The sequence below is a fragment of the Tachyglossus aculeatus genome, chromosome 18 (genome assembly GCF_015852505.1).
Source record: "Tachyglossus aculeatus isolate mTacAcu1 chromosome 18, mTacAcu1.pri, whole genome shotgun sequence".
NCBI lineage: Eukaryota > Metazoa > Chordata > Mammalia > Monotremata > Tachyglossidae > Tachyglossus > Tachyglossus aculeatus.
This window is the reverse complement of record NC_052083.1, coordinates 40,248,385-40,266,773: the sequence shown is the minus strand read 5'-3', so window position 1 is coordinate 40,266,773 and position 18,389 is coordinate 40,248,385. Positions and strand designations below refer to the sequence as shown.

The following is an 18,389-nucleotide window of genomic DNA, read 5'->3' as shown; positions in this document are numbered from 1 at the left end:
TTATTATTATTATTATTATTATTATTATTTTCAGGAGGGGCCCTGAGAGAAAGGAGAGGCAGGTAGCCCAAGTTGCTGCCACCCCCTGGGGGTAATTCTCCGAAGAAGAAAGTGCATGTTGCAATCTGCGGCTAAGGGAAGGAGGAAAGGGAGGTTGCTGTCTACTCTCTGGCTCTAGACTGTAAGCTCACTGTGGGCAAGGAATGTCTCGTTATACGGTACTCTCCCAAGCGCTGAGTACAGTGCTCTGCTCACAGTGAGCACTCAATAAATACAACTGACTGACTGATTGGCTCCCGTAGGTGGGTGGCTGTATCCTGGGGACTCTTGAACAGGCTCAACCAGAGTAGAATTCTGAAGCAGCGTGACCTAGCAGATACAGCACAGGCCTCGGAGTCAGGGGACCTGGGTTCTAATTCTGGCTCCGCTGCTTGTCTGCTGTGTGACTGTGACCTGGGGCAAGTTCAGTTAACTTCTCTGTCCCTTGGTTACCTCATCTCTAAAATGAGGAGTAAGACTGTGAGCCCCACGTGGGACACGTAGTGTGCCCAATCTGATTAGCTTGTATCTACCCCAGTGCTTAGTACAGTGCCTGCCACATAGTAAGTACTTAACAAATTCCATTTAAAAAATACCATTCTCCATAATGACCTTAATTGGGAAACACTTGCTGGTTTTCTAAAACAACAATTTGAGTTACTTCTTTAAGATCAGTATTTGAATCAAACAGATTCCAATTGGCTCTTCCTTGACTATAAAGTTCCTTGACTATTAAATTTGCTCTTTTATAAAAAGGAGACTGACTTACGGATGCTTGTATGATGCTTATTTATTTATATTAATGTCTGCCTCCCCCTCTAGATTGTAAACTTGCTGTGGGAAGGGTACATGTCTGTTTTATTGTACTCTCTCAAGCGCTTAGTGCAGTGCTCTGCATACAGTAAGTGCTCAATAAATACCATTGATTGATTGTAAGCCCACAAGGGACTTTAAAAAGCAAAACAGACCTTACCTGTATTCGGTTTTTTTTCTATACTTTAGGGAAGAACTTGTCAGTGAATGTTGAATAGCAACCTTCTTCTTTTCTATGTACCTTGCATCAGGCTAACATCTTTTGAATACCTATGTGCACCTCAAAACTCCTCTCCCTGTTTTGGTCTTCTTGCTCAATCTTCCTTATAAATGCCACCGTGAAAAGTGATGCAAGACCTTCTAATTCCAAGATTTTAGATGGTGCTGGGGAAACCAGAGCTGCTTCGCCGTGTTGCAGGGACTGCCAAAGTTCCACAAACTCCTCACTGGCCAACAAAATCTACATCACACCCCTGTCTAAATTAAGTGGCCTCCCCATTTCAACAAGCTGTCTTTGGTTAAAGACTCAGGGGTCTCTTCAACTCTTTAAAAACCTGAGCTCTTTCCACGATCCATTCACTGCTGCCTGCTTAGCCTCAGACCAGCTGGGGTGGAGGTGGGAGAGAAGGCAGGAGAGGGGGTAGGGAAGGGTGTGGGAGGGATTTACTTAAGTCCTCGGCAAGAAGAAGACTCATTGGGCCTACATGTGGGGTAAAATGCCGGCCCTGGGGTGGTTGTAATGAGAAAGCTGGGCAATGTGTTGGGACCCTAGAGCTGCCCCTGTCCACATGGTAGATGCTCAATAAACCTGTCGAATGAGCGATTTTAGGAGAGCCCAAACTACACACTGTCCCCATGAAAGAGTGACAAGAACTGGGGACAGAGACATCTTAAGTCTGGAAAGGGGAAAGCCCTCTACAAAGTAACTCCACTGACATTTACCACCACTTCCCTAGCACTCAGACCGGAATCCAGAAATTTGGGTGGTCTGGGGCAGCCCTCTGGGAAAAGCGGCAAGTTGGCTCAGGGCAACCTTGTTGTTTCATAAAATGTACCAGCAAATGCTGTTTTCAAACAATTATCAGTTGGGTTAACGTGTTTCCCAGGCAGTTCTCAATGCAAGGGGTCCATGGGGTGGGGGGACGGGGAAGGAGACACAGGAAGAGTATGACTCAATCCCTGTAGGTCATTTTAGTCAGTGCTCAAACAACTAACAAAGGGACGTAGGTTGGCCCTGAAGTACAACTTCCCCACACGTCACTTGGTGCCCATTCCTGCCCTATGGCATCCCTCCAGTGGACATTCACCAGGGAGGGGGCGGATACTGGGGAGAACGTGTGGCTGAGGGCACGGAGCTAATCTTTCCCCGCCCACAGCATCCTGTCCTGGGAGCTGGACTCAACATGGACATTCCCCACCACACGCAACTGGGCACAAAGGAAGAGCTGAGGCTTATGTCCATACCTCTCATTTATTTATTTTTATTAATGTCTGTCTCCCCCTCTAGACTCACTGTGGGCAGGGAATGTGTCTGTTATATCGTACTCTTCCAAATGCTTAGTACAATCCTCTGCTTCAGGAAGCGCCCCGCAAATATGATTAACTGCCTGACTAACTCTTGAATCTTCAGCAGCCTCATACAGGACAGGAGATTATTGCCTGAAAACGGTTTTGTGATGACGATGATCTAAAACGATGATGACTGGACTGTGTCCGATCTGATAAGCTCGTGACTACCTCAGCACGTAGCATGGTGTGCGGCATATAGTGAGTACTTAACAAATACCACAGTGCTGTTTATTCTAGATTATTAAAACCAAGACCAAGCCCATATATTTAAAACAATTCACATTTTTCTTGTTTGAGGTGGAGGAAGGGCAGAATACAATTTGAGTAAAGAACCTTAGCCAAAGCTTTTCTACCTGCTATTGAATTTCAGAAATTTCAAGTCGAATGGATCAGTTAATTTTCCAAAAGATACACAGGAAGTTTGGTGATACAAGATCCAAGAAGTCTGGTCTGCCTTGCATAAGCCCTGGAAGGTAAGAATGATGTACCTGGCACAGGGCCCTTTCAGATTAATTACATTTTTCTATGACTCAAAAAAGTCTGAAAGAGTGTGCAACGGCTTTGAAACTCTCTAGCTTCTTGCACCTGAATGTTACAAAGTAACTTCTTACTTATATTTATAACAGTTAACTCAGCTTTTCACCAATCAAAGGTACTTGTGGAATTCTTACTACATGCAGAGCATTGCACTAAGCACTTGGGAGAGTACAATACAATGGAGTTAGCAGACACATTCCCTGCCCACAATGAGCTTAGTTTTGAGAAGGAGACAGACATTAATAGAAATAAGTAATTTATAATATATAAAGATTTTATAACAGTGTTGTGGGGTTGAGGATGGGGTGAATTTCAGACGCCCAAGGGTCACAAGTGCATGTACAATGCTTCTTACTCAAACTTCTATTTCTTCTTAGATACCCTGTTTTCTTGAACTTATACTGAAAATTTAATGTCTCTCTCTCTGTCTCCTTCCACCCCACTCATCCGGCAACCCCAATCAATCAATCGTATTTATTGAGCACTTACTATGTGCAGAGCACTGTACTAAGCGCTTGGGAAGTACAAATTGGCAACACATAGAGACAGTCCCTACCCAACAGTGGGCTCACAGTCTAAAAACCCCAGAAAAGCTGAGATCTTCCACAAGCTATATGCTGAAGAACTCTGGAGATAGAGATTCTACATTGGCAGAGCTACCATTTTAAGCCTGAGATGAGTTCCAATCTCCCAACTGCACTATAACTGACCAATCAACTTCAAAGAAAGACATAACCCTCTACTAAGATCAGGAGACCACTGAAAGATCCCTTTAGGACTTGATTTTAAAAACACATCTGTGCCCCTGGAGGAAGGAACTGAGTAAGGAGATCTTTATTTTTGGGAAACAATTAACACCCACCCTCCTTGATATTTTTTTTGCTGACTAGACTTCCTGGCAATAGCAAACAGCTCCTCGATCTTCGTCACTCTTCCTGGGTGCTCTCTTCTCTGGGCTTTGGTGGGAATGCAAAGTCATCACGCGCTTAGTACAGTGCTCTGCACAAAGTAAGCGCTCAATAAATACGATTGATGATCAGTACCCATCCTGGCAAGGGGCAAGCAACCCTGTGGGATTGGGTTACAATTTTTTTTACACAGCAAAAACAAAGGGGTTGGGGGTGGAGAGAGGAAAAAAACAGAAGATTGATAAACTCACCTATGGAGATCACAACAGTTTCATTATGCGCTGATCGTTTCTTTCTTTGGTTATGTAAGGATGCTTGAGGTGCAAATCTCTGAAAATATAACACAATAATTGGTCATTTTTTTCCTATCAAGTCTGTAATCACTACTTAGTTTTTTACACTTTTTTTTACTAACTTTTCATTTAGAAGAAAACTGGAAAATGTAGCATTTTCCATGTGTTTATTAGAATGGGTTTGATCATTTGTCCCAAATGTCTGAAAATGTTATCTTTTTTCAAGCCTGCTGAGATTGAGGAATACTTAATTCATTCAATCGTATTTATTGAGCGCTTACTGTGTGCAGAGCACTGTACTATTTTTATTGCTGTAAAGGTAACTTTCAATAACTTTCCACTTAGGAAATTGTGCTTGGCCTTCTAAGACTCAAAGACTATGATTGTTTTCAGTTCTCCATCAAAGGGATTGTTAGTGCTTTCCTCCTCTGATAAAACTGCACTAATGCATCAGGTGGCTGTGAATTAAGTGCATATTAGATTTTGCTGGTGCTATCCTCACAGAACTTACTTTTATAACTTCAAATAGACTTCCTCCTGGCAAACTGCTCCCGACACTTGGAAAATGAAAGGCTTTGGCTTTAACTTCAGATACTTTAAGGATGTTGGGTTCATACATTTGTTTTCCTTTCAGTTTCAATGTTGCGTAAATTTTTCTTCTAAATTTATTTACTATTCCTTCGTGAAGTTTAGAAGATTCCACTATATAAGATGACCACGATTTCATTTTCAATTCTTTGCCTTTTGATGGTGTCCCTGCAATTAGAAATATTCATCTTAACTTTCCTTCAACAAGTTCTAAAATTACTGATTTCATTTTTCCCTTCATTAAAAAAACAAATAAAATCATTAGTTCAAACTCTATTTTAGCCACGCTATTCAAGTAATCCTTGAGCTCCCATTACTTGTGGGTGTGTTCTCCATTATACAAAAAAAACCCAAACCTTTATTTTCCATAACCCATTTGCCCTTTGGGATTTCCATTGGTTTTTGTTGTACAGTGGCCAGGAAGGTTGGAGAAGTTATTTTCCCCATTTTAGTGAACTACCTGGCAGCTGCTTTTCAACTGCTTCTTTCCATTTTTGTGCTTTTAAAAGACCATAAGCCTTTATACATACGATGATAATAATAAAAGGCTTGAAATACAATTTTTATGAAGTTCTCTTTTACTTCTTTTTTCCTCCCTCATCTAGCCCCATCTTTGCGAATAATGATTTACTCAACGTGATTGATGGATTGACTCCAATTTCTAAAGCTTTTATTCACTTTGCTTTGTTTCCCTATTTTGAAACTCACTTAAATGGCCATTTGTAGGACAGGACTTGGAATTCTACCGATGAGACCATATTTCTGTTTCAGTAGCTCCTTGTGGGCAGGAAACGTGTTTACAAACGCTGTTAAATTGTAGTCTCCCAAATTCTAGGGACCATCCTCTGCACGCAGAAAGCGCTCAATAAACACGACTGATTGATTGATTAAGGTACACCGTGTTCCTGCGCCTAAGGGTGGTGGGGCCGGGGCACGGTTGGGAGTGCTCCTCAGGGAAATCTGGACTCATCGGTGATTGGCCATTGCCTCCATTTCAGAAAGCTGTTGCGGAGAGCTGGGCCCACCTCGATCTCATCTATCTCGCCACCAACCTCTCGCCCACATCCTGCCTCTGGCCTGAAATGCCCTCCCTCCTCATACAATCACTCTCCCTGCCTTCAAAGCTTTATTGAAGGCACGTCTCCTCCAACAGGCCTTCCCTGACTGAGCCCCACCAGGAGGCCTTCCCAGACTGAGCCCCTTCCTTCCTCTCCCCCTCGTCCCCCTCTCCATCCCCCACATCTTACCTCCTTCCCTTCCCCACAGCACCTGTGTTATGTATATATGTTTGTACATATTTATTACTCTATTTATTTTACTTGTACATATCTTTCCTATTTATTTTATTTTGTTAGTATGGTTTTGTTCTCTGTCTCCCCCTTTTAGACTGTGAGCCCACTGTTGGGTAGGGACTGTTTCTATATGTTGCCAATTTGTACTTCCCAAGCGCTTAGTACAGTGCTCTGCACATAGTAAGCTGTCAATAAATATGATTGATGATGGTGATGATGATGATGATGACTAAGCCCTCCTTTCCCCATCTCCCTCTCCCTTCTACATCATTCTGACTTGCTCCCTTTATTCATCCCCTCTCCCAACCCTGCAGCACTTATATACGTATCTGTAATTTATTTATATTAATGTCTGTCTCCCCCTCTAGACTGTCTGCCCATGGTGGGCAGGGAATGGGTGTGTTTATTGTTCTAGTGTACTCGCCCAAGCCCTTAGCACAGTGCTCTGCAAACAGTAAGTGCTCAATAAATACAACTAAATGAATGAATGAACCTCTGAACCATTCAAGACTTCAGAGGTGGTTCTGATTGTTTCTGAAGTCTAGGGTGACCCTTGGACCATCCGGGTCTCCTGAGGGCTCCCTAACGCAGAGGGCCAGTTCACAGTGGACTCATCTGCAGCCTTCCCAAGCCCGAAGAGGGAACTCCGGAGCTGCCCCAGGACTTGGAGAGTTCAGCCAGATGATTGTCCTGGTCTTTGGCAGCACAGCCGACTTGGGACTGGACCGCCGCCCGGATACTCAGCATCTACAGTGGCACGTAATAAGAGGTCCCCGAGGGGACTTGATTACCACGTTTAGGATTACGGAGGGAGGGGCTCCATGCCCAGGGGCCACTGCAGAAGAAAAATTTCAGATCCACAGAGTTCAACTAGCCTCCATCATCATCAATTGTATTTATTGAGCGCTTACTATATGCAGAGCACTGTACTAAGCACTTGGGAAGTACAAATTGGCAACATATAGAGACAGTCCCTACCCAACAGTGGGCTCACAGTCTAAAAGGTCCAGGAAGACCTTCTGGCATAGAAAGGGTCTCAAGCCCTGGAGCAAGCTGCCAACAGACACTGTAGAGTCTCTATCTCCAGAGATCTTCAACAAACAGAAAACACTCTGCCTGGGTGGTTTAGCTCTTCCCTGAGTTGCTTCTTTTTTTTTTTATGGCATTTGTTAACTGCTTGCTATGTGCCAGGCACTGTACTATGCTAATCAGGTTGGACATAATCCCTGACCCCCTTGGGATCACACTCTTACTCCCCATTTTACAGATGAGGGAACTGAGGCCCAGAGAAGTGCAGTGCCTTGTCCAAGCCACACAGCAGACATACGGCGGAGCCAGCATTAGAACCCAGGTCCTTCTGACTCCCATGCCTATGCTCTATCCATTAGGCCACTCTGTTCTGGACTGGGTCTGCTCTGATTGTCTTGTGTCCACCCTGGCTTGGGACAGTACACTACCACAGAATTAGCAGACAAGTTACCTGCCCATAATGAGCTTACAGTCTAGAGGAGGAGACAGACACTAATATAAATCGATTACCACACATAATTTAAAGATACATTCAATTTAAAGATATATACATATATATAATTTAGAGATATAATTTCAAGTGACTCAACAAGGGCTACTGAAGAAAGGGCCTCGATGCGACGGGCTGCCTCCTGCCCCTTTGGCAGTTCAAGTGACGAAGTTCACAGTTCAGTGGCCTTTGGGGTCTCCCCACTCTTCCCCCATCCCAAGTTGGCCCTTATGGGTGGTTGTCTTTAACAAGAAAAGTGAATCCATTTCATTGGTCGCTTAGTACAGTGCTCTGCACACAGTAAGCGCTCAATAAATACGACTGAATGAATGAATGGTTCCTGGGCCCAGCACCAGAGAAGATGAAGACAGAACAGTGGAAGAAGGGAGTTAGTGTGCTCTCCAGCTGTGGAAAAGCTACCTCCACTTTGCCTTGGTTTTCCCATCACTCCTCCTCCAGCATGCTAGCCTTTGCCAGGGGGACGTTAATTCATTACAAACTTCTAATGAAGGAGCTGATATTTTGAATAATCAGCCACCTTGCTGTGTTATTCTAATAGATGGTCCTCTTGGTCAGTCAACAACACATATTGAGCACTCACTGTATAAAGAGCACTGTCCTTGATGTTGAACTTAACTTCCTAATTTTACCATGCAAGTCAAATATATTGGGTATTTCAAAACCCAGGAACTTGGCTTTGATTACACAAAAAACAAAATAGCTTCATCATTCATTGGGCACTTATTCATTCATTCATTCGTATTTATTGAGCGCTTACTATGTGCAGAACACTGTACTAAATGCTTGGAAAGTACAATTAGGCAACAGATAAAGACAATCCCTACCCAACAACGGGCTCACTGTCTAGAAGGGGGAAGACAAACAACAAAACAAAATTTATTGTGTACAGAGCACTGTACTAAGCATTCTGGAGAATACAATAAAAAGTCAAAGACATGATTCCTGCCTATGAGGCTAAGGGAAAAGTGGGCAGACACAAATATAAAACATACAATGGGAACAGGAATAAAATCAGACTGTGAACCCTCTGTGGAGCAAGTACTATGTCCAACTTGATTAACTTATATCTTCCCTAGCACTTAGAACAGGGAGTGAAACATAGTAAGCACTTAAATACCACAAAACAAAGGGAAGCTTTGGAAAGAGCAAGGGCTTGGGAGTCAAAGGACCTGGGTTCTAATCCCAGCTCCACCACTTGTCTGCTGTATGACCTTGGGCAAGTGACTTAACTTCTCTGGGCCTCAGTTACCTCATCTGTAAAATGGGGATTAAGACTGTGAGCCCCACGTGGGACAACTTGATCACCTTGTATCCCCCCCCCCCAGTGCTTAGAACAGTGCTTCGCACATAGTAAGCACTTAATAAATGCCATCATTACAATTATTAATCCCCATTTTACAGATGAGGGTACTGAGGCCCAGAGAAGTTAAGTGAGTCGCCCAAGATCACACAACAGACAGTCCCTTGTAGACTGTGAGCCCGTTGTTGGGTAGGGACCGTCTCTATATGTTGCCAACTTGTACTTCCCAAAGTATTAGTACAGTGCTGTGCACACAGTAAGCGCTAAATACAACTGAATGAATAGTAGAGCTGGGATGAGAACCCACGACCTTCTGACTCTTAGTCCTGTGCTCTAATAATAATAATAATAATGATGGCATTTATTAAGCGCTTACTATGTGCAAAGCATTCACTCATTCAATCATATTTATTGAGTACTTACTGTGTGCAGAGCACTGGACTAAGCACTTGGGAAGTACAAGTTGGCAACATATAGAGACGGTCCCTACCCAACAATGGGCTCACGGTCTAGAGGGGGGAGACAGACAACAAAACAAAACATGTGGACAGGTGTCAAGTCATCAGAATAAACAGAAGTAAAGCTAGATGCACATTAACGAAATAAATAGAATAGTAAATACGTACAAGTAAAATAGAGTAATAAATCTGTACAAACATATATAAAGGTGCTGTGGGGAGGGGAAAGCGGTAGGGTTGGGGGGATGGGGAGGGGGAAAGAAAAGAGGGGGCTCAGTGTGGGAAGGCCTCCTGGAGGAGGTGAGCTCTCAGTAGGGCTTTGAAGGGAGGAAGAGGGCTAGCTTGGCGGATGTGTGGAGGGAGGGCATTCTGGGCCAGGGGTCGATGGCGGGGACAAATTACTGTTTTAAGCGCTGGGGAGGTTACAATAATAGTAATAATAATGCTGGTATTTGTTAAGCGCTTACTATGTGCAAAGCACTGTTCTAAGCACTGGGGGGAACACAAGGATATGAGGTTGTCCCATGTGGGGCTCACAGTCTTAATCCCCATTTTACAGATGAGGGAACTGAGGCACGGAGAAGTGAAGTGACTTGCCCAAGGTCACACAGCGGATATGTGGGGGAGGCGGGATTCGAACCCAGGACCTCTGACTCCCAAGCCCGCACTCTTTCCACTGGGCCACGCTGCTTCTCAGGCAATGAGGTTGTCCCACAGGGGGCTCACGGTCTTAATCCCCATTTTTCAGACGAGGTAACCGAGGCCCAGAGAAGTGAAGTGACTGGCCCAAAGTCATACGGCTGGCAAGTGGCAGGGTCGGGATTTGAACCCATGACCTCTGGCCACTAAGCCGTGCTGGGAAAGACAGACGATCATATAAATGAGTAAATGACATCAGACCTGCGGAAGGCGGCAGGCGCCATCGCCCGGGGTGGGGAGGCTCCAGGGCGGCGACCACCAGGGTCAGCAGGAGGAGAGGCAGGGGGGCGGCGGCGGCGGCTCCCAGCATGCCCCGGGACAGGTGTCAGGACAGGTGGGCAACTAGGCCGAGGGGCCGGTGGTTGGGTAGGCCGAGGGGCCGGTGGACGGGCGGGTGGACGGGCAGGAGGCCGGGCGGGTGGACGGGCAGGCGGCCGGGCCACAGCCCTTCGGATGACGACGACAGGAGACGACCGCTCCTCCCTCCCCGCCGCGGCCTCCTCCCAACCGCCGCGCCATGCGTCGGTGAGGAGAACAACCCCGCGCCTCGCACCTCGCGCCCTCCTGTCACCCCGGGCCTGCAACAACTGCGCACGCGCCCTGCGCCTCGAGCCCTCCTGTCACCCCGGGCCTACAGCAACTGCGCACGCGCCTCGCGCCCCGCGCCCCCTGTCACCCCGGGCCTGCAACAACTGCGCACGCGCCTCGCGCCCTCCTGTTACCCCGGGCCCGCAACAACTGCGCACGCGCCTCGCGCCTCGCGCCTCGCCCCCTCCTGTCACCCCGGGAGTGCAACAACTGCGCACGCGCCTCGCGCCTCGCGCCTCGCGCCCTCCTGTCACCCCGGGCCTGCAACAACTGCGCACGCGCCTCGCGCCTCGCACCTCAAGCCCTCCTGTCACCCCGGGAGTGCAACAACTGCGCACGCGCTTCGCGCCTCGCCCCCTCCTGTCACCCCGGGCCTGCAACAACTGCGCACGCGCCTCGCGCCCTCCTGTCACCCCGGGCCTGCAACAACTGCGCACGCGCCTCGCCCCTCGGCGGGAGCCCCCACCCTGAGGCAACTGCGCATGCGCCTTCCGCCTCACTCCGGTGTCCGGGAGCACCGCGCACGCGCCCCGCCCGTCTCCCCCCGCGGTCCGGTACCACCGCGCACGCGCCTCACGCCTCGTGCTTCTTTCATTCATTCATTCATTCATTCATTCATTCATTCATTCATTCATTCACTCACTCATTCACTCATTCATTCAATCGTATTTATTAAGCGCTTACTGTGTGCAGAGAACTGTACTAAGCGCTTGGGAAGTACAAGCTGGCAACATACCTTCAATCGTATTTATTGAGCACATACTAATTAATTAATTAATAATGGCATTTATTAAGCGCTTACCATGTGCAAAGCACCGGTCCAAGCACTGGGGAGGATACAAGGTGATCAGGTTGTCCCGCGGGGGGCTCACAGTCTTCATCCCCATTTTACAGATGGGGGGACTGAGGCACAGAGAAGTGAAGTGACTTTCCCAAAGTCACACAGCTGACAGTCAGCAGAGCTGGGATTTGAACCCATGACCTCTGACTCCAAAGCCCAGGCTCTTTCTTCTGAGCCACGCGCTTACTGTGTGCAGAGCCCTTTACTAAGCGCTTGGGAAATCCATGTTGGCAACATATATACCCAACAGCGGGCTCACAATCTAGAAGGGGGAGACAGACAAAACAAAACATATTAACAAAATAAAATAAATAGAATAAATATGTACAAGTAAAATAGATAAATTCATTCATTCAATCGTATTTATTGAGCGCTTACTGTGTGCAGAGCACTGTACTAAGCGCTTGGGAAGTACAAGTTGGCAACATATAGACACGGTCCCTACCCAACAGCGGGCTCACAGCCTAGAGGGGGAGACAGACAACAAAACAAATTAACAAAATAAAATACAATAAATATGTACAAGTAAAATAAATAAATTCATTCATTCAATCGTATTTATTGAGTGCTTACTGTGTGTAGGTCACTGTACTAAGCGCTTGGGAAGTACAAGTTGGCAACATATGGACACAGTCCCTACCCAACAGTGGGCTCACAGTGCAGAAGGGAGAGACAGACAACAAAACAAAACAAATTAACAAAATCAAATAAATAGAATTAATATGTACAAGTAAAATAAATAAATTCATTCACTCAATTGTATTTATTGAGTGCTTACTGTGTACAGAGCACTGTACTAAGTGCTTGGGAAGTACAAGTTGGCAACATATAGACACGGTCCCTACCCAACAGCGGGCTCACAGTCCAGAAAGGGGAGACAGACAACAAAACAAAACATATTAACCAAATAAAATAAATAGAATATGTACAAGTAAAATAAATAAATTCACTCATTCATTCATTCAATCGTATTTATTGAGTGCTTACAGTGTACAGAGCACTGTACTAAGCGCTTGGGAAGTACAAGTTGGCAACATATAGGCACAGTCCCTACCCAACAGCAGGCTCACAGTCCAGAAAGGGGAGACAGACAACAAAACCAAACAAATTAACAAAATAAAATAAACAGAATATGTACAAGTAAAATAAACAAATTCATTCATTCAATCGTATTTATTGAGCGCTTACTGTGTGCAGAGCACTGGACTAAGCGCTTGGGAAGTACAAGTTGGCAACATATAGGCACGGTTCCTACCCAACAGCGGGCTCACAGTCCAGAAGAGGGAGACAGAGAACAAAACAAAACATATTAACAAAATAAAATAAATAGAATAAATATGTACAAGTACAATCAATAAATAAATAGAGAATAAATATGTACAAAAATATATACAGGTGCGGGGGGGGGTAATAGGGAAGGGGGTCTGGGAAAAACGCGCACGCGCCTCTCTCCTCGCATTCCTCCCTCTGCGCCCGAGAGGTTGCGCCTCGTGCTTCTCACTCTGGGTCCGGGACAACTGCGCATGCTCCTCCCGCCTCGCGCGTCTCCCCTCGAGTCCGGGAGATCTGCGCATGCGCCTTCGCCTTCTCGCTGCGGGTCTAAAGCGCCTCGCTTCGCACTTTGGGTCGGAAAGGCTGCGCATGCGCGTTCCGCCTCGCGCCTCTCACTGTAGAGCGTAATAATAATAATAATAATAATAATAATAATGATGGTGTTTGTTAGGCGCTTACTATGTGCGAAGCCCTGTTCTAAGCGCTGGGGGGGATACAGGTGATCAGGTTGTTCCACGTGGGGCTCACAGTCTTAATCCCCATTTTACAGATGAAGTAACAGGCTCAGATCAATCAATTGTATTTATTGAGCGCTTACTGTGTGCAGAGCACTGTACTAAGCGCTTGGGAAGTACAAGTTGGCAACATATAGAGACAGTCCCTACCCAACAGTGGGCTCACAGTCTAAAAGATAATAATAATAATAAAATATAATGTTATAATATTATAATATATAATAATGTATTATAATAATTCTATTACAGTAATTATTATCATATAATATAATATATAATTATATAATATTATATAATATAATAATAATTAACATAATAATATATAATATTATATTATTATGATAATATTACATTATTATATTATATATTGTATATAATATTATATTATAATAATATAATTATTATTATTATGGCATTTATTAAGGGCTTATTATGTGCAGAGCACTGTTATAAGCTCTAGAGGATCAATCAATCAATCGTATTTATTGAGCACTTACTGTGTGCAGAGCACTGTACTAAGCGCTTGGGAAGTACAAGTTGGCAACATATAGAGACAGTCCCTACCCAACAGTGGGCTCACAGTCTAGAAGGGGGAGACAGAACAAAACCATACTAACAAAATAAAATAAATAGAATAGATATGTACAAGTAAAATAAATAAATAAATAAATAGAGTAATAAATATGTACAAACATATATACATATATACAGGATACAGATGATCAGGTTGTCCCACGTGGGGCTCACAGTCTTAATCCCCATTTTACCTATGAAGTAACAGGCTCAGAAAATAATAATTATTATAATAATGGCATTTATTAAGGGCTTATGATGTGCAAAGCACTGTTCTAAGCGCTGGGGCATCAATCAATCAATCAATCATATTTATTGAGCGCTTACTGTGTGCAGAGCACTGTACTAAGCGCTTGGGAAGTACAAGTTGGCAACATATAGAGACAGTCCCTACCCAACAGTGGGCTCACAGTCTAGAAGGGGGAGACAGAGAACAAAACCAAACGTACTAACAAAATAAAATAAATAGAATAGATATGTACAAGTAAAATAAATAAATAAATAAATAGAGTAATAAATATGTACAAACATATATACATATATACAGGATACAGATGATCAGGTTGTCCCACGTGGGGCTCAAAGTCTTAATCCCCATTTTACAGATGAAGTAACAGGCTCAGGTAATAATAATAATAATAATGGCATTTAGTAATAGCTTACTATGTGCAAAGCACTGTTCTAAGCGCTGGGGGGGATACAGGTGATCAAGTTGTCCCACGTGGGGCTCACAGTCTTCATTCCTATTTGACAGATGAGGGAACTGAGGCTCAGAGAAGTGAAATGATTTGCCCAAAGTCACACAGCTGACAAGTGGCGGAGCCGGGATTAGAACCCATGACCTCTGACTCCTAAACCCGTGCTCTTTCCACTGAGCAATGCTGTTTCTCTGCTGCCTCTGGCTTATCACTCCCAACCTGGGCCTTTTGGGGGCATGAGGATGGCATTCATGGCCATGTGGCTTTTGAGGTGTTTGGACCTGGCCCAGAATGATGCCATCTTTCCTCTCAGCTTCCTGTGGATGCGAGGCCAGGGGAAAGCACCCTCATTCACACACCCACCCACACCCACACCATTCTCTTTCCCTGCTGAGGGGAAGTGCACGGGCTCTGGAGTCAGAGGTCATGGGTTCAAATCCTGGCTCTGCCAATTGTCAGCTGTGTGACTTTGGGCAAGTCACTTCACTTCTCTGTGCCTCAGTTCCCTCATCTGTAGAATGGGGCTGAAGACTGAGCCCCCCGTGGGACAACCTGGTCACCTTGTAACCTTCCCAGCGCTTACCACAGTACTTTGCACATAGTAAGCACTTAATAAATGCCATTATTATTATTATTATTAAGGGAGGATGTGAGGTCTATGGAGAAAGCCTCCCAGTCCCAATATGTGTCACAATAATCTCAATCAATCAATCAATGGTATTTATTGGATGTGTACTGTGCGCAGGGCACTATGCTTAGAACTGTGCTCAGTGCTTAGAACAGTGCTTTCCACATAGTAAGCGCCTAATAAATGCCATCATCATCATCACTACATTCATTCACCCATCCAATCGTATTTATCGAGCTCTTACTATGTGCAGGGCACTGTACTCGGTGCTTGGGAAAGTAGAATAAAACAATACACAGTGATATTCCCTGCCCACAATGAGCTTACAGTCTTGGGGGGGGGGGGGGCGGGCAGAGACACATCAATACAGATAAATAATATTACAGATACGGATCTAAGTGCTGCGGGGTTGGGAGGTGGGAAGAGCAAAGGGAAGAAGTCAGGTGATGCGGAAGGGAGTGGGAGATGAGGAAAAGTGGGGCTTAGTCTGGGAAGGCCTCTTGGAGGAGATGGGCCTTCAGTATGGCTTTGTAGGCGGAGAGAGTCGTTGTCGTCGGATTTGAGGTGGGAGGGCTTCAGGCCAGAGGCAGGATGTGGGCGAGGGGTCCGTGGTGAGATAGGCGAGATGGAGGCACAGTGAGAAGCTTAGCGCTAGAGGAGTGAAGTGTGCGGGCTGGGTTGTAGAAGAAGAGAAGCCAGGGGAGGGAAGAGGGGACAAGGTGATGGAGTGCTTTAAAGCACTCTACAAAGCGCTTGGGACAGTACAATGCAACAGAGCTGGTAGACACATTCCCTGCCCGAAGATGGGGAGACAGACAATATAAATAAATGTAATACACAATTTATAGGCATGTACATAGGTACTGTGGGGCTGAGGGTGGGGTGAATACCAAATACCCAAAGGTCACATATTAGAGTGCATGATCCAAAATCCACAGATCCAAGCCATGACTGTTTGGCAGTTCAGAGGATGGGGTATTAAGTTTCCAAGTTTCCATAACGTGTGCACTTGTCCGAAGAGTGAAAGAAGCAACCTCATCTTTTACTTTCGTTGCTTGCTCCCAAGTGCCTGATACAACTCTCTGCGTTCAATGGGCACACAGTACAGGGCTCAGCACACAGCAGGTGCCCAGAACAGTGCTCTGTGCAGAATAGGCCAATCAACGCAGTGTGGCCTGTAGAAATATATTATTTATTTATTTTCCTATCTATTTATTTAAATTGACGTATTTCTCCCTCTCTGGACTGTGAGCTCGTTGTGGGCACGAATGTGTCCGTTTGTTGTTATACTGTATCCTCCCAGGTGCTTAGTACTGTGCTTTGCACCTAGTAAGTGCTCAATCAATACAATTTAAGGAATAAATGAATGAAAGGCCTACATGAAAGTGCTGAGCTCTGAATCAATCAGTGGTATAAATTGAGTACCTACTGTGTGCAGAACACTGTACTACGGGCTTGGGAGAGTGCAACAGAGTCGGTAGACACAATTCCTGCCAATGAGAACCTTACAGTCTAGTGAAATACTGATTCCTGCCTTCAGGGAGTTTACGCCTACCAGAAGGGTTTACAAAATGGAAGAAATTATTCACTGAATTTGAAAATAATAACAATAATAATGGAATTTGTCCAGTGCTTAGAACAGTACATAGTAAGTGCTTAACAAACACCATTATTATTATTAAGTGCTTACTATATGCCAAGCACTGTTCTAAGCGCTGGGGTAAATACAAGGTAATCATGTCCTACATGTGGCTCAGTCTTAATCCCCATTTTGCAGATGAGGTCACTGAGTCACAGGGAAGTTAAGTGGCTAGCCCAACTGGCAAAGCCGGATTAGAACCTACTTCCTCTGACTCCCAAACCCGTGTTCTTTCCACTAAACCACGCTGCTAATCAGCAGAGAAGGCATCTCTCTCATCCTATCCCGACTGGATTACTTCATCAGCATCCTTTCTGATCTCCCATCCTCCCATTTCTCCCTGCTTCAGTCTATACTTCACTCTGCTGCCCGGATTCTCTTTCTATATTCATTCATTCATTCATTCAATCGTATTTATTGAGCACTTACTGTGTGCAGAGCACTGTACTAAGCACTTGGAAAGTACAATTCAGCAACAGAGACAATCCCTGACCACAATGGGCTCACAATCTAGAAGGGGGGGGGGACAGACATCGAAACAAGTAAACAGGCATCAGTAGCATCATTATAAATGAAAAGAATGATAGATATATACACATCGTTAATAAAAATAAAGATAATCATAATTATAAATATGTACATATATATACAACTACTGTGGGGCTGGGAGAGGGGTAGAACAAAGGGAGTTCAATAAATTCCTGCAAAGACAGTGTGGCCTAGTGGAAGCAGCACAGGCCTGGGAATCAGGGGAACTAGATTCTAGTCCTAGCTGCTCCACTTATCCGCTATAATTGTAGACTGTAAGATTGATGTGGGCAGGCAACGAGTCTAACAGCTCTGTTCTACTGTAAATCTCCCAAGTGTTTAGTACAGTGCTCTGCCCACAAAAAGCACTCAGTAGGTACAACTGATTGATTTCTGTATGACCTTGGGCAAGCCATTTAACTTCTCTGTGCCTCAGTTTCCTCCTCTGTAAAATGGGAATAAGTATCTTTGCCCTCCATCTCCCTTAGACTGAGAGCTTCATGTGGGAAAGAGACTTTGTCTGACCTGGTTATATTGTATGTACCCCAGTGCTTAGAATAGTACTTGGTACATAGTAAGCACTTAACAAATACCATCATCATCGTCATGATTACTATTATAGTTTATTATATTATTATTATTATATATTATTATTATATTATTATCAGCGCTTAGAACAGTGCTTTGCACATAGTAAGCGCTTAACAAATACCATTATTATTATTATTATTATAGTATAAATCTTTTAATGCAGTAATGTTTTGCTTTGAATTTCTTTAACAAATAGTAAGTGATACTTGAGTGATGTTTAACATTACCACAGATAGCAAATAAAAACATTTCATATTATTTTTCCAGGGGTTTTGGAAAAAAATCCTAATTTATAACAAAAGTCTCTGGAGAAATGTACCCCATTATACAGTTGCATTTTCAAGGAGGCCCTATTTCCTCTTCTCCCACTCCCTTCTGCATCGCCCTGTTTTGTTCCCCTCGCCCTCCTCTCAGAACTTACGTACATATCTGGAATTTATTTATGTATATTGATGCCTGTCTCCCCCTCTAGACGGTAAG

At 44.6% G+C, this 18,389-nt stretch overlaps 1 protein-coding gene across 1 annotated transcript in view; it reads right to left on the bottom strand.

The window, feature by feature from the left end:
• Positions 1–18,389, bottom strand: part of C18H1orf185 (chromosome 18 C1orf185 homolog) — a 66,296-nt gene that overhangs the window by 17,333 nt on the left and 30,574 nt on the right. The window contains 2 exon segments of the mRNA XM_038760322.1: positions 4,118–4,196; positions 4,671–4,915. Of these exon segments, the coding sequence (XP_038616250.1) occupies positions 4,118–4,196; positions 4,671–4,915 (324 nt within the window).